General features: G+C 43.0%; 1 protein-coding gene across 1 annotated transcript in view; it reads right to left on the reverse strand.

Annotated features, from left to right (window-relative positions):
• The window catches only part of VWA2 (von Willebrand factor A domain containing 2), a gene marked incomplete at its 3' end in the record, with an annotated part of 55,576 nt that overhangs the window by 20,640 nt on the left and 11,495 nt on the right, over window positions 1-23,441 (reverse strand). The window contains 3 exon segments of the mRNA XM_082854451.1: window positions 13,337-13,446; window positions 19,302-19,435; window positions 20,754-20,828. Coding sequence (XP_082710577.1) covers window positions 13,337-13,446; window positions 19,302-19,435; window positions 20,754-20,828 — 319 coding nt within the window.

Raw genomic sequence — 23,441 nt, forward strand, 5'->3', positions numbered from 1 at the left:
CACTGGGTGGGCAACCCACAAACTGGAAAATAATTATATCTCAGAGGTTCTCCTATAGGAGTGAAAGTTCTGAGCCCCACGTCAGGCTCCCCAGCCTGCAGGTCTGGCATCAGGAGGAGGAGCTCCCAGAGCATCTGGCTTTGAAGGCCAGCAGGGTTTGATCACAGGAGCTCCACAGGACTGGGGTAACAGAAACTCCACTCTTGGAGGACACACACAAGGTCTCGTGCACACCAGGACCCAGGAGAAAAAGCAGTGACCTCATAAGAGCCTGGGCCAGACCTACCTGCTGGTATCAGAGGTGGGGGTAATTACCTTAAACATAAACAGATTAAATGCTACAAACAAAAGACACAGACTGGCTGAAATGGATACAAAAACAAGACCCATGTATATGCTATCTACAACAGACCCACTTAAGATCTAGGGATACATACAGGCTGAAAGTGAGTAAATGGAAAAAGGTATTCCATGCAAATGGAAATCAAAAGACAGCTAGATTAGCAATATTCAGATCAGACAAAACAGACTTTAAAATAAAGACTGTTACAAGAGATAAAGAAGGATACTACATAATGATCAAGGGATCAATCCAAGAAGAAGCTATAACAATTGTAAATATATATGCACCCAACACAGAAGCACCTCAATATATAAGGCAAATACTAACAGCCATAAAAGGAGAAATCAACAGTAACACAATAATGGGGGGAGCTTTAACACACCACTTTCATCAATGGACAGATCATCCAGACAGAAAATCAATAAGGAGACATGGGCCTTAGATGACACATTAGATCAGAGGGACTTAACTGATATTTATAGAGCATCCTGTCCAAAAGCAGCAGAACACACATTCGTTTCAAGTGCACATGGAACATTCTCCAGGACTGATCACATGCTAGGCTACAAAGTAAACCTCGGTAAATTTAAGAAAACTGAAATCATATCAAGCATCTTTTCTGACCACAACGCGATGAGAATAGAAATAAACAACAAGAAAAAAACTGTAAAAAACACAAACATGTGGAGGTTAAACAATATGCTACTAAACAACCAATGAATCACTGAAGAGATCAAAGAGGAAATCCAAAAATACCTAGAGACAAATGAAAATGAAAGTATGATGATCCAAAACCTATCGGATGCAGCAAAAGCAGTTCTAAGAGGGAAGTTTATAGCAATACAATCTTACCTCAGGAAACAAGAAAAATCCCCAATAAATAACCTAACCTTACACCTAAAGCAATTAGAGAAAGAAGAACAAACAAAACCCAGAGTCATTAGAAGGAAAGAAATCATCATAAAGATTACAGCAGAAATAAATGAAATTGAGACAAAGAAAGTGATAGAAAAGATCAATGAAACTAAATGCTGGTTCTTTGAAAAGATAAGCAAAATTGATAAACCTTTAGCCAGACTCATCAAGAAAAAAAGGGAGCAGGTTCAAATCAATAAAATTAGATATGAAGAAGTTACAACTGACACCAAAGAAATACAAAGGATCATAAGAGACTACTACAAGCAACTATATGCCAATAAAATGGACAACCTAGAAGAAATGGACAAATTTTAGAAAGATACAATCTCCTAAGACTAAACCATGAAGAAATAAAAAATATGAACAGACCAATCACAAGTACTGAAATTGAAACGGTGATTAAAAAAATCCCAACAAACCAAAGTCCAGGACCAAATGGCTTCACAGGTGAATTCTATCAAACATTTAGAGAAGAGTTAACACCTATCCTTCTGAAAGTCTTTCAAAAAATTGCAGAGGAAGGAACACTCCCAAATTCATTCTATGAGGCCACCATCACCTTTATACCAAAACCAGACAAAGATACCACAAAAAAAGAAAATTACAGGCCAATATCACTGATGAACACAGACACAGAAATCCTCAACAAAATACTAGCAAACTGAATCCAACAATACACTAAAAGGATCATATACCATGATGCAAGGATCGTGGTATATCTCAGGGATGCAAGGTATATCCCAGGGATGCAAGGATTTTTCGATATCTGCAAATCAATCACTGTGATATACCACATTAACAAACTGAAGAATAAAAACTGTACGATCATCTCAACAGATGCAGAAAAAGCTTTTGACAAAATTCAATACCCATTTATGATAAAAACTCTCCAGAAAGTGGGCACAGAGGGAACTTAACTCAACATAATAAAGGCCATATATGACAAAACTACAGCCAACATCATACTCAATGGTGAAAACCTGAAAGCATTTCCTCTAAGATCAGGAACAAGACAAGGATGTCCACTCTCGCCACTTTTATTCAACATAGTTTTGGAAGTCCTAGCCATGGCAATCAGAGAAGAAGAAATAAAATGAATTCAAATTGGAAAAGAAGTAACTGTCACTGTTTGCAGATGACATGATACTATACATAGAAAATCCTAAAAGAAAACTACTAGAGCTCATCAATGAATTCAGTAAAGTTGCAGGATACAAAATTAATACACAGAAATCTGTTGTGCTTCTATACACTAACAACAAAAGATCAGAAAGAGAAATTAAAGAAACAATCCCATTTATCATTGCATCAAAAAGAATAAAATACCTAGGTAAACCTACCTAAGGAGGCAAAAGACCTGTACTCCAAAAACAATGTGATGCTGATGAAAGAAATCGAAGCTGAAACAAACAGATGGAAATATATACCATGTTCTTGGATTGGAAGAATCGATATTGTCAAAATGACTATACTATCACAAGCATGCTACAGATTCAATGCAATCCCTATCAAATTACCAATGGCATTTTTCACAGAACTATAACAAAAAAATTTTTAATTTGTATGGACCCCGAATAGGCAAAGCAATCTTAAGAAACAAAAATGACACTGGAGGAATCAGGCTCCCTGACTTCAGACTATACTACAAAGCTACAGTAATTAAAACAGTGTGATACTGGCACAAAAACAGAGATATCGATCAATGGAACAGGAAAGCCCAGAAATAAACCTATGGTCAATTAATCTATGACAAAGGAGGCAAGACTATACAATGAAGAAAATACAGTCTCTTCAATAAATGGTGATGGGAAAACTGGACAGCTACATGTAAAACAATGAAATTAGAACATTCTCTAACACCATACACAAAAGTAAATTCAAAATGGATTACAGACCTAAATGTAAGACTGGATACTATAAAACTCTTAGAGGAAAACAAAGGCAGAACACCCTTTGACATAAATCGAAGTAAAACCTTTTTTGAGCCATCTCCTAGAGTAATGGAAATAAAAACAAAAATAAACAAATGGGACCTAATTAAACTCAAAAGCTTTTGTGCAGCAAAGGAAACTATAAAGTGAAAATACAGCCCACAGAATGAGAGAAAATATTTGCAAATGATGCAAACAACAAGGGATTAAACTTCAAAATTTACAAAAAGTTCATGCAGCTCAATATGAGAAAAACAAACAACCCAATCAAAAAATGAGCAGAAAACCTAAATAGACATTTCTCCAAAGAAGACATACAGATGGCCAACAGGCATGAGAAAAGATGTTCAACATTGCCAATTATTAGAGAAATGCAAATCGAAACTACAATGAGATATCACCTCACACCAGTCAGAATTACCATCATCAAAAAGTCTACAAACAATAAATGTTGGAGAGAGTGTGGAGAAAAGGGAACCCTCCAACACTGTTGGTGGGAATGTAAATTGGTACAGCCACTAAGGAAAACAGTATGGAGGTTCCTTAAAAAAACTAAAAATAGAGCTACCATATGATCCAGCAATCCCACTCCCGGGCATATTTCAGGAGAAAACCATGGTTCGAAAGGATACATGCTCCCCAATGTTCATTGCAGTGCTGTTTACAACAGCCAAGACATGGAAACAACCTAAATGTCCACTGACAGAGGAATGAATAAAGATGATGTGATATGCACAATGGAATGTTACTCTGCCATAAAAGAATGAAATAATGCCATCTGTAGCAACATGGATGGACTTAGAGATTATCATACTAAGTAAGTAAGTCAGACTGCGGACGTGCCCCACGGTGTGCAAAATTAGATTTCCTGCTGGAGGGGCTGGAAGTCGACTGGGCTCGGGAGAGTGCAAAGACCCGAGGCTACTCTCCAGGAGAAGGACTCCAGGAACCCCGCAGTGGTTTCCTGGGAAGCATTGAGACACCCCGCAGCTGTCAAGAGGAACAGCACACCCAAGGATGCAACTACACTGGCCCCCAGCTGTTCCTTTTGAATACGCCAAGCACACTCCTCGGAGCCATCACCTGGACCATCCTTCTCCAGCAAGGACAGGAACCTCTCCTTGACTTTCATCACACTGCTGGTCACCTGGCACCTTATCAGCGATGCCTTCCCCGACCACGCTACAAAACAGGAGCAGCCTGCATCCCTGCACTCCTAACCCCTAGCACACTGATGTTTTCTCAAATATATTTTTCTTCTCTCTTTTTTTATACTTATCACTAACAGAATTATTTTATATTTACTCATTGGCATGTTATCTACCTCCCCACCCCCTCTGCCCCGCCAGCAATAGAATTTAAGCTTCAATGCAAGGATCTTGTTTTCTCTAGTCAGTGAGCTCCTAGGTAGTAAGTAAGTCAGACAAAAGTAAGTCAGACAAAAACAAATATATGATATCACTTATTTGGAAGTGGAAATGATGATACAAATGAACTTACACATAAAACAGAAACAGACTCAGACGTGGAAAACAAACTTATGGTTACTAAAGGGGAAAGGTGGGGATAGGGATAAATTGGGATTGACATATACACACTACTCTATTTAAAATAGATAACCAGACATCTACACGTGGAACAACTCCTACAGAACACCTACTGAACGCTGGCAGAAGACCTCAGACCTCCCAAAAGGCAAGAAACCCCCCACGTACCTGGGTAGGGCAAAAGAAAAAAGAATAAACAGAGACAAAAGAATAGGGACGGGACCTGCGCCAGTGGGAGGGAGCTGTGAGGGAGGAAAGGTTTCCACACACTAGGAAGCCCCTTCGCGGGTGGAGACTGTGGGTGGCGGAGGGGGAAGCTTCGGAGCCGCGGAAGAGAGCGCAGCCACAGGGGTGCGGAGGGCAAAGCGGAGAGATTCCTGCACAGCTTGTCTGCTCACCCGCCGGGGCGGGCGGGGCTGCGAGCTGAGGCTAGGGCTTCGGTCGGAGCGCCGGGAGAGGACTGGGGTTGGCGGCGTGAACACAGCCTGAAGGGGTTAGTGCACCACGGCTGGCCGGGAGGGAGTCCGGGGGGAAAACTCTGCACCTGCCGAAGAGGCAAGAGACATTTTCTTCCCTCTTTGTTTCCTGGTGCAAGAGGAGAGGGGATTAAGAGCGCTGCTTAAAGGAGCTCCAGAGACAGGCACAAGCCGCGGCTAAAAGTGCGGACCCCAGAGACGGGCATGAGACGCTAAGGCCGCTGCTGCCGCCACCAAGAAGCCTGTGTGCGAGCACAGGTCACTATCCACACCCCCCCTTCCGGGGAGCCTGTGCAGCCCGCCACTGCCAGGGTCCCGGGATCCAAGGACAACTCCCCCGGGAGAACACACGGTGCGCCTCAGGCTACTGCAATGTCATGCTCACCTCTGCCGCCGCAGGCCCGCCCTGCACTCCGTGGCACCCCCCCCCCCCCCCCCCCCGCGGCCTGAGTGAGCCAGAGCCTCCGAATCAGCAGCTCCTTTAACCCCGTCCTGTCTGAGCAAAGAACAGACGCCCTCCGGCGACCTACACGCACAGGCTGAACCCCTGTGAGCTGTGAGAACAAAGAAGAGAAAGGGAAATCTCTCTCAGCAGCCGCAGAAGCAGCGGATTAAAGCTCCACAATCAACTTGATGGACCCTGCATCTGTGGAATACATGAATAGACAACGACTCATCCCAAATTGAGGAGGTGGACTTTGAGAGCAAGATTTATGATTTTCTCCCCTTTTCCTCTTTTTGTGAGTGTGTATGTGTATGCTTCTGTGTGAGATTTTTGTCTGTATACCTTTGCTTCCACCATTTGTCCTAGGGTTCTATCTGTCCGTTTGGGGGGTTTTTTTTTTTTTTGCTTTTTTAAAAAATTTTTTTCTTTTTTTTCTCGTAATAATTATTTTTTTATTTTAACAACTTTATTATATTTTATCTTACTTTATTTTATTTTACTTTATCTCCTTTCTTTTTTCCTTTCTTCCCTCCCTCCCTCCCTCCTTTCTTTCTTTCTTTCTCTCTCTCCCGCTCTCTTTCTCTCTCTCTCTCTTTCTTTCTTTCTTTCTTCTACTAATTCATTCTTTCTACTTTTTCTCCCTTTTATTCTGAGCCGTGTGGATGAAAGGCTCTTGGTGCTACAGCCAGGTGTCAGTGCTGTGCCTCTGAGGTGGGAGAGCCAACTTCAGGACATTGGTCCACAAGAGACCTCCCAGCTCCACATAATATCAAATAGCGAAAATCTCCCAGAGATCTCCATCTCAACAACAGCACCCAGCTTCACTCAACGACCAGCAAGCTACAGTGCTGGACATCCTATGCCAAACAACTAGCAAGACAGGAACACAACCCCACCCATTAGCAGAGAGGCTGCCCAAAATCATAATAAGGCTACAGACACCCCAAAACACACCACCAGACGCGGACCTGCCCACCAGACAGCCAAGATCCAGCCTCATCCACCAGAACACAGGCACTAGTCCCCTCCACCAGGAAGCCTACACAACTCACTGAACCAACCTTAGCCACTGGGGACAGACACTAAAAACAACAGGAATTACGAACCTTCAGCCTACAAAAAGGAGACCCCAAACACAGTAAGATAAGCAAAATGAAAAGACAGAAAAACACACAGCAGATGAAGGAGCAAGATAAAAACCCACCAGACCAAACAAATGCAGAGGAAATAGGCAGTCTACCTGAAAAAGAATTCAGAATAATGATAGTAAGGTTGATCCGAAATCTTGGAGATAAAATGGACAATAGAATGGACAAATTGCAAGAATCAGTTAACAAGGACCTAGAAGAACTAAAGATGAAACAAACAATGATGAACAACACAATAAATGAAATGAAAAATACTCTAGATGGGATCAATAGCAGAATAACTGAGGCAGAAGAATGGATAAGTGACCTGGAAGATAAAGTAGTGGAAATAACTACTGCAGAGCAAAATAAAGAAAAAAGAATGAAAAGAACTGAGGACAGTCTCAGAGACCTCTGGGACAACATCAAACGCACCAACATTCAAATTATAGGGGTTCCAGAAGAAGAAGAGAAAAAGAAAGGGACTGAGAAAATATTTGAATAGATTATAGTTGAAAATTTCCCTAATATGGGAAAGAAAATAGTTAATCAAGTCCAGGAAGCACAGAGAGTCCCATACAGGATAAATCCAAGGAGAAATACGCCAAGACACATATTAATCAAACTGTCAAAAATTAAATACAAAGAAAGCATATTAAAAGCAGCAAGGGAAAAACAACAAATAACACACAAGGGAATCCCCATAAGGTTAACAGCTGATCTCTCAGCAGAAACTCTGCAAGACAGAAGGGACTGGCAGGACATATTGAAAGTGTTGAAGGAGAAAAACCTGCAACCAAGATTACTCTACTCAGCAAGGATCTCATTCAGATTTGATGGAAAAATTAAAACTTTTACAGACAAGCAAAAGCTGAGAGAGTTCAGCACCACCAAACCAGCTTTACAACTGCTAAAGGAACTTCTCTAGGAAAGAAACACAAGAGAAGGAAAAGACCTACAATAACGAACCCAAAACAATTTAAAAAATGGGAATAGGAACATACATATCGATAATTACCTTAAATGTAAATGGACTAAATGCTCCCACCAAAAGACACAGATTGGCTGAATGGATACAAAAACAAGACCCATATATTTGCTGTCTACAAGAGACCCACTTCAGACCTAGAGACACATACAGACTGAAAGTAAGGGGATGGAAAAAGATATTTCATGCAAATGGAAACCAAAAGAAAGCTGGAGTAGCAATTCTCATATCAGACAAAATAGACTTTAAAATAAAGACTTTTAGAAGAGACAAAGAAGGACACTACATAATGATCAAGCGATCGATCCAAGAAGATATAACAATTGTAAATATTTATGCACCCAACATAGGAGCACCTCAATACATAAGGCAAATACTAACAGCCATAAAAGGGGAAATTGACAGTAACACATTCATAGTAGGGGACCTTAACACCCCACTTTCACCAATGGAAAAATCATCCAAAATGAAAATAAATAAGGAAACACAAACTTTAAATGATACATTAAACGAGATGGACTTAATTGATATTTATAGGACATTCCATACAAGAACAACAGAATACACCTTTTTCTCAAGTGCTCATGGAACATTCTCCAGGATAGATCATATCTTGGGTCACAAATCAAGCCTTGGTAAATTTAAGAAAACTGAAATTGTATCAAGTATCTTTTCTGACCACAATGCTATGAGACTAGATATCAATTACAGGAAAAGATCTGTAAAAAATACAAACACATGGAGGCTAAACGATATACTACTAAATAACCAAGAGATCACTGAAGAAATCAAAGAGGAAATCAAAAGCTACCTAGAAACAAATGACAATGGAGACACAATGACCCAAAATCTATGGGATGCAGCAAAAGCAGTTCTAAGAGGGAAGTTTATAGCAATACAATCCTACCTTAAGAAAAAGGAAACATCTCGAATAAACAACCTAACCTTGCACCTAAAGCAATGAGAGAAAGAAGAACAAAAAAACCCCAAAGTTAGCAGAAGGAAAGAAATCATAAAAATCAGATCAGAAATAAATGAAAAAAGAAATGAAGGAAACGATAGCAAAGATCAATTAAATTAAAGGCTGGTTCTTTGAGAAGATAAACAAAATTGATCAACCATTAGCCAGACTCATCAAGAAAAAAAGGGAGAAGACTCAAATCAATAGGATTAGAAGTGAAAAAGGAAAAGTAACAACTGACACCGCAGAAATAAAAAAGATCATGAGACATTACTACAAGCAACTCTATGCCAATAAAATGGACAACCTGGAAGAAATGGACAAATTCTTAGAAATGCACAACCTGCCAAGACTGAATCAGGAAGAAATAGAAAATATGAACAGACCAATCACAAGCACTGAAATTGAAACTGTGATTAAAAATCTTCCAACAAACAGAAGCCCAGGAGCAGATGGCTTCACAGGTGAATTCTATCAAACATTTAGAGAAGAGCTAACACCTATCCTTCTCAAACTCTTCCAAAATACAGCAGAGGGAGGAACAATCCCAAACTCATTCTACAAGGCCACCATCACCCTGATACCAAAACCAGACAAGGATGTCACAAAGAAAGAAAACTACAGGCCAATATCACTGATGAACATAGATGCAAAAATCCTCAACAAAATGCTAGCAAACAGAATCCAACAGCACATTAAAAGGATCATACACCATGATCACGTGGGGTTTATTCCAGGAATGCAAGGATTCTTCAATATATGCAAATCAATCAACGTGATACACCATATTAACAAATTGAAGGAGAAAAACCATATGATCATCTCAATACATGCAGAGAAAGCTTTCGAAAAAATTCAACACCCATTTATGATAAAAACCCTGCAGAAAGTAGGCATAGAGGGAACATTCCTCAACATAATAAAGGCCATATATGACAAACCCACAGCCAACATCGTCCTCAATGGTGAAAAACTGATACCATTTCCACTAAGATCAGGAACAAGACAAGGTTGCCCACTCTCACCATAGTTTTGGAAGTTTTATTCAACATAGTTTTGGAAGTTTTAGCCACAGCAATTCAACATAGTTTATTCAACATAGTTTTGGAAGTTTTAGCCACAGCAATCAGAGAAGAAAAGGAAATAAAAGGAATCCAAATCAGAAAAGAAGTAAAGCTGTCACTGTTTGCAGATGACATGATAGTATACATAGAAAATCCTAAAGATGCTACCAGAAAACTACTAGAGCTAATCAATGAATTTAGTAAAGTAGCAGGATACAAAATTAATGCACAGAAATCTCTGGCATTCCTATACACTAATGATGAAAAATCTGAAAGTGAAATCAAGAAAACACTCCCATTTACCATTGCAACAAAAAGAATAAAATATCTAGGAATAAACCTACCTAAGGAACAAAAGACCTGTATGCAGAAAATTATAAGACACTGATGAAAGAAATTAAAGATGATACAAATAGATGGAGAGATATACCATGTTCTTGGATTGAAAGAATCAACATTGTGAAAATGACTCTACCACCCAAAGCAATCTACAGATTCAATGCAATCCCTATCAGACTACCACTGGCATTTTTCACAGAACTAGAACAAAAACTTTCACAATTTGTATGGAAAGACAAAAGACCCCGAATAGCCAAAGCAATCTTGAGAACGAAAAACGGAGCTGGAGGATTCAGGCTCCCTGACTTCAGACTATACTACAGTAATCAAGACAGTATGGTACTGGCACAAAAACAGAAAGATAGATCAATGGAACAGGATAGAAAGCCCAGAGATAAACCCACACACATATGGTCACCTTATCTTTGATAAAGGAGGCAGGTATGTACAGTGGAGAAAGGACAGCCTCTTCAATAAGTGGTGCTGGGAAAACTGGACAGCTACATGTTAAAGTATGAGATTAGATCACTCCCTAACACCATACACAAAAATAAGCTCAAAATGGATTAAAGACCTAAATGTAAGGCCAGAAACTATCAAACTCTTAGAGGAAAACATAGGCAGAACACTCTATGATATAAATCACAGCAAGATCCTTTTTGACCCGCCTCCTAGAGAAATGGAAATAAAAACAAAAATAAACAAATGGGACCTAATGAAACTTCAAAGCTTTTGCACAGCAAAGGAAACCATAAACAAGACCAAAAGACAACCCTCAGAATGGGAGAAAATATTTGCAAATGAAGCAACTGACAAAGGATTAATCTCCAAAATTTATACGCAGCTCAATAACAAAAAATCAAACAACCCAATCCAAAGATGGGCAGGAGACCTAAATAGACATTTGTCCAAAGAAGATATACAGACTGCCAACAAACACATGAAAGAATGCTCAACATCATTAATCTAAATTAGAGAAATGCAAATCAAAACTACAATGAGATATCATCTCACACCAGTCAGAATGGCCATGATCAAAAAATCTAGAAACAATAAATGCTGGAGAGGATGTGGAGAAAAGGGAACCCTCTTGCACTGTTGGTGGGAATGTAATTGATACAGCCACTGTGGAGAACAGTATGGAGGTTCCTTAAAAAACTACAAATAGAACTACCATATGACCCGGCAATCCCACTACTGGGCATATACCCTGAGAAAACCATAATTCAAAAAGAGTCATGTACCAAAATGTTCATTGCAGCTCTATTTACAATAGCCCAGAGATGGAAACAACCTAAGTGTCCATCATCAGATGAATGGATAAAGAAGATGTGGCACATATATACAATGGAATATTACTCAGCCATAAAAAGAAACGAAATTGAGCTCTTTGTAATGAGATGGATAGACCTAGAGTCTGTCATACAGAGTGAAGTAAGTCAGAAAGAGAAAGACAAATACTGTATGCTAACACATATATATGGAATTTAAGGGGAAAAAATGTCATGAAGAACCTAGGGGTAAGACAGGAATAAACACACAGACCTACTAGAGAATGGACTTGAGGATATGGGAAGGGGGAAGGGTAAGCTGTGACAGTGAGAGAGAGGCATGGACATATATACACTACCAAACGTAAGGTAGATAGCTAGTGGGAAGCAGCCGCATAGCACAGAGAGATCAGCTCGGTGCTTTGTGACCGCCTGGAGGGGTGGGATAGGGAGGGTGGGAGGGAGGGAGACGCAAGAGGGAAGAGATATGGGAACATATGTATATGTATACCTGATTCACTTTGTTATTAAAAAAATAAAATAAAATAACCAACAAGGACCTACTGTATAGCATGGGAACTGTGCTCAGTATTCTGTAATAACCTAAATGAGAAAAGAATCTAAGAAAGAATAGATACATGTATAACTGAATCACTTTTCTGTACACCTGAAACTAACACAACATTGTAAATCAACTATGGTCCAATATAAAATAAAAATTTTAAGAAAAGTCACTGGGGGTCTCTGGGACCTGGAGGACACCCAGAGTTCCTGCTGTGTCCAGTGTGGGGATTCTGGCTTATTGAGAGCACTGGGGACCTACAGAGGCCCGAGGCCTATTAAAGGACCTCAGAGCCTTTGCAAGCGGAGGTGACGGCTGTACATGGCTGGGACCATGGACTTGAGTGGAACTTCAGATCCGCTAGGGCAAGAGGCAGCAGGGGGCAAAGAAGATCCAGAGATCAGAGTGGCAGGTGACAAATAAAGGCATTCCTCTGTGAGGACTTATGAAGAACACTGTGTGTATGTACATGTATATACATGCATGTGTATAACACACATTTATATCCATGTAGCTGTATATGTGTATGTATGTAAGACACATATATAAAATATTTATACATAGGGCTTCCCTGGTGGTGCAGTGCTTGAGAGTCCGCCTGTCGATGCAGGGGACACGGGTTCGTGCCCCGGTCCGGGAAGATCCCACATGCCATGGAGCGGCTGGGCCCATGAGCCATGGCCGCTGAGCCTGCGCGCCCAGAGCCTGTGCTCCGCAACGGGAGAGGCCACAACAGTGAGAGGCCCGCGTACCGCAAAAAAAAAAAAAAAAAAAAAAAATTATACATAAAATATATGTATACACATATATGTATGTGCATATACACACATCAGCTGACTTGTGAGTAAAATTATGACTCATTACATATATATATATTTATAGGATGTATATGTGTATGAGCACACAAACAGAAATGCATCATTTTTAAAGTGCTCTCAGTAACAGAGGACCACTTACTCTTTTTAGATCACAAAAATGAGGCTCCAAGAAGCATGGTGAATTCTCCTGGCTGTGTGGTCACCAGGGACAGAACTGGGAGAAGGACCCAGGGTTCTTCCTACCACCTCATGCTCTTAACCTGTCTCCACCTTCACTAGCCCTTTCTGACAGCCACACACAGTAACAGCAAATCTTTTTTTTTTAACTTGCATTTAAGTTTCCACCTGGGACATTATCATGTAATAAGGGGCAGCTTTGAGAAAGGAATTCTTATCACCTGCTGTGCTAGGCTGGGCTTTCAGAAGTCGGGCCGCAGCCTCTCTCTCTGTGAGGTCAAGAGCAGGCCCAACCCTTCAAGGGACGATTCTGAGAGCAGCTAGCTTCATCCTAACCACGGCAGTATCTGATCATCTGATCGTACTTACTTGAAAACCATCCTCTTGATTCTTGCCTTCACTTCCTGTTGGGTTGAAAACGCATCCATGGGGAATTCCAGACGAGGGGCGGAACTGAACTGGACGGCTCCCACCTTGACCTGCAGTGGGAGACAGAGGGCCCTGGGGCCCGAGAGCAGGGTCAAGACACAAACATCCCTAAGAGGCAAGAAGGGACGAGAAAGGTTAACGACGCTGCCTCCTGCCCACTCACAAATACCAGTGCTGGTATTTCTCTCATGTCCTTAAAAGAAGGTTCCAAAGACAATCTGGAAGGAGACGGTCACATCTGCCCATGCTCCACAATGACCACCACCAATTCGACCCCCATTCCGACAGCTCTCTTGGCGGAGCTGTGAGCTTTAGGGTCTCTGCTCACACTTACTGCCTCCCAGGCGGAAGCACTGTTTTAAGCCTTCTCAACTCTTTATTACATTTAACCCACAGAGGTGCTATTCCTACCCACATTACTGCTGGAGAAACTAAAACAAAGAGGATACAGGTCTGGCCCAGGGCTAGTAAGATAGGAGCGCAGCCTTTGGACTTGGTGCCTGTGATCTTCACTAAGCCTGTTATGCCGATCACCTTCTCAGCCAGCACACGACTTCAGCTAAACCCCCAACCAGGGGTGTCACAGAAGCTATCCGCAGCCTCCACACACCCATCCTTGGTTGGGGGGCCCGCCCTTCCAGGCCTCCTCCTGCCAAGCTAGGGAAAGGCCAGATCTCCAGGCCACAGTCAGACTGGGGGACAAGCAGCTCCCTAATCGGAGACGAGCACTATTGGAGCTGAAGTTCCTCTGTAGCGGAGGTTGTGAGAGCCACTGGCGAGTCCTGATTTCGCATCCTCATTCAGAAGGCCATGGGAGAAAATCCAATGCCTTACAAAACTGGAGAAGGGAAACTGAGTAAAGTCATTCCCTGGATCCTTAAGATTAGTGTGTGTCAAGCAGAGAAGGGTTTAAACATTGAAGCTTCCTCTTGAGGGCCTAACCCCTGCACCTAGTCATTGGCTCTCTCAACTCCCGGAGAAACTACATTCTCAGTTACTATTCTCACAATTAACCCCGATTCTGGCCAAGATTGCAAATGGGCCAAGTGATTCATATTTAAACAACGACGCTGATTTTTTTCCTGCTCTGTGAGTTCCTTCACTGCTGATCCCTTAATAGGCCTGGCGCTTGGGAGCCGATCAAAGCACTTGGCCACACCAGGCCAGCTGCATCTGCTTCCAGGGAGCACAGCCCATTGGACCTTCCTCCCGCAGGAAGTTCTGAGGAGGAGCTGTTGGGAATCTTAAATAGGAAGAAATTTAAGTCTTGGGTGGGCATGTGAGGGAGAGGGATACCGGAAAGCAGAGTAGTAGAGAATCTCAGGAAGGAGTTTCTGAAAAGGGACCCGTTTAAAATCTCCCTTGAATTTAGCATGTGATAAAGGGAGCATCTCAAACCACTGGGAAAAGATGGTACAGTCAGTAAGTGATATTGGGACAACTGGATAGCCATCTGCAAAAGAATAAAGGATAAATTGCAAATGGATTCAAGATTGAAATGTCAAAAATGTAACCATAAAAGTTCTAGAAAACTTGGGAGAACTCCTTCGTAACTTCAAAGTAGAAAAGACTTGCAATCCAGCAGTCGTAAAGGAAAACTGATAAATCTGACTACGTGAAGAAAACTTCTACAGGGCAAAACATACCATAACACAACCAAAAAATGAAGACAAAATGAAGTTATTTGCAACTCACGTCAGAGACAAAGGGTTAGTTTCCCCAATATATAGAGAGTGTCTAGGAATTGATATGTGTAAAGACAACAATCCAACAGAAAAATGGGCCAAGGCTATGAACAGAGATCACAGAACAGGAAATACAGAACGGCTCTTTAATGAGAAAAGACGCTTGATCGTGTTGCACTGAGAGGTAGCAAAAAGCCAGATACAATGTTTGCAGGGGGAAACCAGTATTCTCAAACACTGCTATAAGAACATAAATATTATGGCATCCATAGAGAGAAATTTGTCAATATTTATTGAAAATTACTAATGCATGGGGCTATCAGGAATTTATCCTACAGCTATATACTTCTACGTGTGTGAAATGACATATTTACAGGCTCACAATATATTTGTAATAGTGGATGTCCATCAATAAGGGCTGGTTAACTAAACCTTGGTAAATCCTTACAATGGAACATTAATCAGCTATAAAAAATGATATAGTGTATATGCCTATATTAAGACCTATATTACCTATCTACCTAGATATGGAAAGACTTCCAAGATAATGTGAAGAGAAAAAGGCAAGGGATAAAACTGTGTGTATAGCATGCTACCCTTTGTGTTAAAAGGGCAAAAATTAGAATATATATTCATATTGCTTATATTTGCATGAAGCGATTCTGTAAGGACGCTCATGACAGCAGGGGGACGGGGCTGGGCAAATAGAAAATGTGTGACTGGGAGGGATATTTTTCATTGAATGTCTTTTTTTTTTGGAACCATGTGAATGAATGAATTAGTTTAAAAAACTCCCTTGAGACCAACAGCTGGGTGTATTTATTTAAATTAAACAGGAAGGAGCCAACTTCAAAACAAAACAAGATGGAAACAGCTTGAGTCAGTAGTCAAGGCATTTAATTTAATTGGTGGTTTGGGAGCAAAATAGTTACCTTTTATCTTCAGTTTACTGTACGCTCAGAAGCAAGCCCGCCCAGATTTCCCACCACACTGTAATCACTCTGCTGCAATCATTATATTAGAGCCAGGAAGTGAACTTCTCAGCTTAAGGGTTGAGAGGACGACTTTTTAAACACCTTAAATCCAAAACAGAGCCTCCATAAAAAGCCTTAATTTATAGCTACTTAAAAATTTCTTCCTGGAAAGTAAAATTAGGTGCAAATCAAATCTCTTGTACATGGCGATAAGACGATGACACCAAAATGCAGCAGCAAACACACAAAACCTGAAGCCACAAGTCAGACTGAAGCATCTGAAATCACCCTAATGCAAAAACCCTTCGCTAGCAATTCCATCGAGTCTGAGCAGCTTGGAGGTGGAGGTTCTCGTTTGCTCGTGAAATAGACACCCAACTCCTTTGCTCAACAGGTGTTGCTGTGAGAAAGTTTTCTCAGGACAAGCCAAATACAGTTCCCTCAACACCCAGACTATGTCCTCTTAATAAAAGAGAGCCGCTAGGCACCCTCTTTCCCATGAAAATGATAATCAGGTTCCCTCACATGGAAAAGTCCAGGCCTCTCAGTGTTCTGTCTCCTTGCTGTGGGCACCGTCTGGTTTGCCAATATCTAACCTAAAAAATGCCACATTCTAGACGTGGTTTGGCAACATTGAGATTAAATTCCCTGAAATCTGGGGACCTGTGTGTTGAGACAGTTGCTCCCAACAGCATCACCCATCAAGCTTTTCTGTCATAGTTTTCTTACCCTCTCTTTGAGGATGCTGAATTCCATCAGCACCCACCACTTCCGCATACACAGATACACATACACACACCACCATGTTGCCTGCTGTCCACGTGCTACGTGGTTGCGACAGCAGAATGTGAAGTCCTGGGCTGAGAGTCAAGAGCACCAGTTCTTCCAAGCTTAGCTCTCTTCTAAGATTGCTGTGTGACCCTAGGCAGTCACTTAGCCTCTCTGAGCCTGTTTCTTCAGTTGTAAAACATTCTCTAATAATCCATACAACTCTTCCCTTCCAACCTGCCATCCGCTGGGGTCTCCAGGCCACCCATTTCAGGACATATTATATCCATGCCAAGGTCAACAGTGTTTGATCTTTATGGCTCTTCCTCCATGAAAAAATTAGTGAAACTTCATAGAGAATCACTTCCTTTCAAAATCAGGGCCCTGTGTGTAGGAGGGTAGAGATTCAGCTGCCCTTGGCCCTGACCCTCTGAGGGTCCGTGATGGGTTGACTTCACGGTTGGAACTTCCAGGCTGTTCATGTCTCGATGGAATGATGTCAGCTATAACCATGCAAGACAGCCTGAGGTCCAGGGTAATGTGCTCACTCTCCACAAATGACATGTCATTCTGGAGAAAATCTGGCCCTCGTTAAAAGCCATTATTTTGCTCCCAAATCCTAGAAGTTTTTCTAGGATTAACCCAGGAATGCCATCTTGGAAAACCACTTTCTTCCCCGACCTGTATGTGACTAGCCCCTAATTCAAGTAATTATAGCTTTCCAGACCAAAATGCCCTCCTTAAATTTACTTGATTTTTGAGTCAGTTCACGTGGTTCAAAATCCATAAAATATAAAGACGTCTATACCGATGGGCCTCCCGCTGGACTTGGGCTCCATCTGCTCAGTTCCCACCCTCTCCCTCAATGGGAAACCGCTGCTCTTAGCCTCTTACAAAGCCCTCCAGAGTTTCTTCATGCACATACAGACGAATACAAACATAGACTCTCTTCATCTCCATTTTTCATAAAAGGTAACACATTATACATACCATTTGCACCTTTTTTTTTTTTTTTTTTTTTTGCGGTACCCGGGCCTCTCACTACTGCGGCCTCTCCCGTTGCAGAGCACAGGCTCCGGACGCGCAGGCTCAGCGGCCATGGCTCACGGGCCCAGCCGCTCCGCGGCATGTGGGATCTTCCCGGACCGGGGCACGAACCCATGTCCCCTGCATCGGCAGGCGGACTCCCAACCACTGCGCCACCAGGGAAACCCTGCACCTTATTTTTACACTCAATTTGTTTTGGTGTCTTTCCACATCAGCGATTTTCCTCATTTACTTTCTAAAGCTGCCCTGTGTTTCATTATATGAAGACACCATAATAGATTTACCCGTCCCCTGTGAGCAGGCCTTTGGGTTGCCTGAAATCTTTTACAATTACAAACAACACTGCGATGAATAACTTCATATGTGCATTATTTTGCACCTGTGGGAGTATCTGTAGAATAAAATACTGAGTCAAAGGGTCCCAGCCTTTGTAATTTTGATAGACACTGTTATTACAGATTCCTCTATAGAGAGGTTGCACATTCCCACCAGCAGTGCATGAGAACACCGGTTTCCTACAGACTTGCCAATGGAGCACGACACCAAACTTTGGATTTTTGCTAATCTAGTTAAGTGAAAAATGGTATATCGGTCAGAGATTTGCTATTACATTGAGTGAGGTTGGGCATCTTTTCCTATGTCAAAGGGCCATCTACGTTTCATTTTCTGGGAACTATCTGTGTTCACTGCCTGTTTTTCTGTTGAGTTGTTCCAAAATGCCCCTTTAGCAACAAGAGCCACAGCTAGCGCACTGCTGACATTTAAGACTTGCTATTTGAAACAAGGAAGAACAAGAAATGAAGATACTGGCTGGATTGATTAGGCAGGAGCTGTTCCTTTCAAGTGAACAGAGAGGGTAGGAGCTGTGTTTCATATTACGACTCTAGTCTTCAGAGGCAGTTATAGTTTTTGTCTCCAGCATGCTTTCTTTTTCCCACTGTTCTGCAAACACAACCTCTCTTTCTAGTGGGAAATCCAAGTGTTCATCCCCACTGCAAGAATGAGGATAAGCACATGACTCAGGTTTGGCCAGACAAACTCTTCCCTTTGACTTCTGTGATTGGTCAAGGGATTGTCATGTGACCTATGCCCGTCCAATCAGAGCCCTCCCTGGGACTGCTGCCAGCTCTATAGGGTAAGAAGTCTACTTTCTTTTTCCTGGGGTGACTACCTTGAGGGACAATGTAGGGCAACTTTGCTATGTAAGGAAAACCTGCCTGGGAAGGAAGCCAACAGAGGGAAGCAAAATGGAGAGGAGGAGAAAAAGAGAGGGATCGAGTCCCCGGATCCCACTGTGCCTAGAACCAGGATTCACCTCCTTAGTCTTCCTGGTTCCACAAGCCAGTAAATGACCTCTTCTGCTTAAGACAGAATTTCTGTCACTTGCAGCCAAAGACGCCCTCATACAAAGACAACGAGACTTGCACTCACCCTCCTGGGGTTGATGTCCAGAGCATCACAGACCGTGACGGCAAAGTGCTTGGACCTTTCAAAGCTCCCTTTCCCAATGCTGTGAGAGCCATCGATCAGAAACAGGACGTCCGCCACAGCCGAGCACCACATCACTAGGGGAGAGGGGGACAGAATGGGTGACAATCAGCTTCCCTACAGTCTGGTCCCCAAAAGATCTTACTCCCAAAGCAGAGTGGAGACGGAAACAACCTTGTGGTGGGTCAAGCTCCTCTAAGCCCAATGGGGGAAATAACACTGGAGAAATTCTGGGCCAGAGGCAGCCCTCCTCTGCAGCAGGGAGCACCCACCTACCATGAGCACAACTCATGAAAGTCTGTGTAATAATGGAAGAGTCTAATTCAACAACACTAACTGAGCCGTATGAGAGGAGGGGCTACTGGGCCAGTGAGGGATACCCAAGAGCCTTGGTTCCCGCCCTCAGGGGTCACAATCTTGTCTGGGACACAGCCAGGCACCCTGGTTCATATGACTGCATTACCCAAGAGTCTAGGTAATGATAACCAGCACTGACTGCATCTTTCCTATATGCCGGGTGCTGCTTTAAACACTTTATATGTACTAATTTATTTAATTCTCATAACCACCTTGAGATATACTATTTCTTTATTTTTCAACAGTTATATTGAGATAATATTCACATACCATACCAGTCACCCATTTAAAGTATACACTTCAATGGTTTTTAGTATATTCAAGATGTATTTATCACCATCACAATCAATTTTAGAACATTTTCCATCTCCTCAAAAGGAAACCCTGTACTCTTTAGCTATCAGCTCTCTAGCCCCCTACCCCCACCCCTAAACAGATTTACAATCTGCATTCCCATTGGAGAGATAAGGAGAGCAGGGCACAGGGAAATTCAGGAATTTCCTAAGGCCAAAGTTCCAGAAAGTGGTGGAGCCGGGAATCAAACTGTCCACAGGTGTGGCTCCAGAGTCCACACCCTATCACCTCACCAGGAAGATGCAACAGAGCAGAAGTCAGAGAAGCACCAGTGAGAAGGCGCCACCTGGTAGCAGCGTGCAAGGGGGATTTCACCAGAGAGGGAGGGAAGGGACTGCAGGGTCCCTAGGAGTGGGCGGGTGTGGCTTGAGCATGTGGAGGGGATGACGAGCAGGGAGGGAGAGAAGGAATATGGCAGCAGACGAGGCTGGTTGCGTAGATGGTGGTCACACAACAGAAGACCTTGAAGCACGGGCCAAGAAATTCGGCAACAGGGATCTTCCTAGGGTTTTTAACCAGGAGAGGAACTTGGTCAGGCCCCTGTTCGGGGAAAATAACTCTGGCCACAGCATGAAAGAAGACAGGAGTGGGGCAGAAACTGTCCGGAGTAACATGGCTTCTCTTGAGTCCATCACACAGAGGCTGAAGTAGGTGTTTGGAGGGTTAAGGAAAACGTGGGCTTACTTTTGCTGGCGACTGAAATCTTCCCAATGGTCTGCTTGCTCACGTGGACTTCCTGAAGAGGGAGGGATGGGGGCACTAGGAGAGAAAACACCAGAAGCAGTCATTACAAGGCAGAGAGGGGAGGAGTCTTAGTCTCCACGTTATATGACCAGAACAAACGGGTCACAAGAGAGAAAACAGGAATGTGAAAGAGTTTAATGATATTGTATCTTAAAAATTACCAGATGGATAACATAAATAATTCCCTCCGCCCCCACCAATTGCCCCACTTCTATCAGGTATCTTTGCATTTAAATTTGGGTGTTTTGAAGAGAAAAATTTAAAAGATATATGGGGGGATATAGAGAGCCTGTGATTCTGATGAGGTTCGTCCCTGGGTAGGCATGATAACTGAGTGCCCCTCTGGGGTGTAGCATCTTGCCATAAACATTAACCTTGGATATGAACAGACAATTCATAGAACAAAGAGAATGCATAGAAAAGCACAAGGAAAATTTTCAAACAGGTGACAAAACACTTTAACTCAAACAGTGGGATACCCTTTTAGATGTGAAACTTAGATGATCAAGTTTTAAATTTAAATGTAACTGGGGAAAGATTAAATCAGGAAAAGCTTTCCCAGTGGTGACACTGTAAATTGGTACAACCCTTTTGGAAAACAATTTAGCCAAATGAATTAAGAGTCATCAAAGCGCTTAGGCTCCACAGTATCGCACCTGGGAATTGATCCAAAGGAAAAACAACTTTAGAGAAGGGAAAATGTGCACCAAGACACTCCCTTCAATGTTACTTGTTTCAGAGGAATGATGGCGATAACAAATATCCAGAGAGATAGAACTCTCAGTAAACACTGATACATTCATTCAGTGCAATTAATATGAACAAGTGCTAAAAAGTTTTGGGGTAGAAAGTTTGTGGATACATTTTTTTTCTTCTATGTGATACCCAGTAAAATTGTAATAATGGCATATGAGCAGCCAACAACAATTTGCAAAATAAACTTTGAGGGCAGGTAACATGCCAGGTGCTGAACAGCAAGCCAACCCCGATGAAAGTTCTGAAGATGGGCTTCCCTGGTGGCGCAGTGGTTGAGAGTCCACCTGCCGATGCAGGGGACACGGGTTCGTGCCCCGGTCCGGGAGGATCCCACATGCCGCGGAGCGGCTGGGACCGTGAGCCATGGCCGCTGAGCCTGCGTGTCCAGAGCCTGTGCTCCGCGGTGGGAGAGGCCACAGCAGTGAGAGGCCCGCGTACCGCAAAAAAAAAAAAAAAAAAGAAAGTTCTGAAGACAGTGAGGCACCACTTGGAGGGATTATTTGAAAAGCCAACTGTGCATGGTCACTGTCAGAAGAAGCAGACATGTAGATGCTTATAAACGTCCATGTCCGCTGGATAAGCACAGTGGCACAAAGTGAGGGTGGGCAAAGCCCAGAAGCCGGACAGGCCAGGAATGGGGCAGATGAAGGAATGTGAGATGGGGTGGGGGGGACTGCCGAGGAAAGAGGTAAGGGAGAGCGAGCCAGGCGGGGGTGGGGGTGGGGTAGCAATCACACAACACGGGGAAGCTGGGCTCAGGGGGATTTGCCCCTGCCAGGAAGGTGACCAGGAGGAGGACACCAAAAACTGATGTCAGGTTCTGGGGGGCATGCTTCTCGTTGGCAGCACCCCCTGGAGGTTAGGCCAGGGGTCCCCAACCCCCGGGCCATGGACCAGTACTGGTCCATGACCGGTTAGGAACCGGACTGCACAGCGGGAGGTGAGCGGCAGGCAGGCAAGTGAGCGAAGCTTCGTCTGTATTTAGAGCCGCTCCCCATTGCTCGCATTACCGCCTGAGCTCCGCCTCCTGTCAGCATTATGGTGAGCTGTATAATTATTTCATTATATATTACAATGTAATAATAATAGAAATGAAGTGCATAATAAATGTAAGGCTCTTGAATCACCCCGAAACCATCCCCCTCCATATGGGTCTGTGGAAAAACTGTCTTCCACAAAACCAGTCTCTGGTGCCAAAAAGGTTGGGGACCACTGCATTAAGCAACTACCCCCTTGGCTGGTCCCAGCTCCACCTTCTGTGGCTCCTCTACATTCACTAGTCCCTGAAAAACAAACTAAACCAGTGTCTACTTCTCCCCCGACCGTATCTGAGTTCCTGCTCACCTGATATGCCCTCCCCCTAATCTCTACTCGAGTAGAAGATGGTTCTAGGCCAAAATGCTGAACCAGCCATTAGCTCCACAGTCAAAAGCTGTCAGACAAGTAAGTAGATGTCATGAAGTCCAAGAAAGTCCGCCACTGCCATTTTGCCACCAAGGGAGAAACAAGACATAAACTACAACACAGACGGTAGACTGAATTATAGAAAAAAAAATCCTCCACTTCCATAAAACACACGGCAGATGCTGGGACAGAAGCAGAGGCAACGCTTACCCCCAAACTCCAAAAACAAAAGATCACAAAAATCACTCAGTAATTCAGCAAATTGGTCCTCCAGAAAAGGGAGGCTTTCTGCGTCAGTGCACTCGACATCATCAAGATCTTGTCAACCTGGAGGGGGGGGGGGGTCCTGCTGCAGCCCATCCCGTGATGCGGTGCAGCTCCCATGAGCCCTGCACCCCCGGAAGTTCTCCGAGGGCAGGAACACTTCCACCTGTCCTCCACAGAGCCCAGCCCAGCTCTCTGCACACA

This window comes from Leucopleurus acutus (assembly GCF_964270905.1).
Source record: "Leucopleurus acutus genome assembly, chromosome: 14".
Classification (NCBI taxonomy): Eukaryota; Metazoa; Chordata; class Mammalia; order Artiodactyla; family Delphinidae; genus Leucopleurus; species Leucopleurus acutus.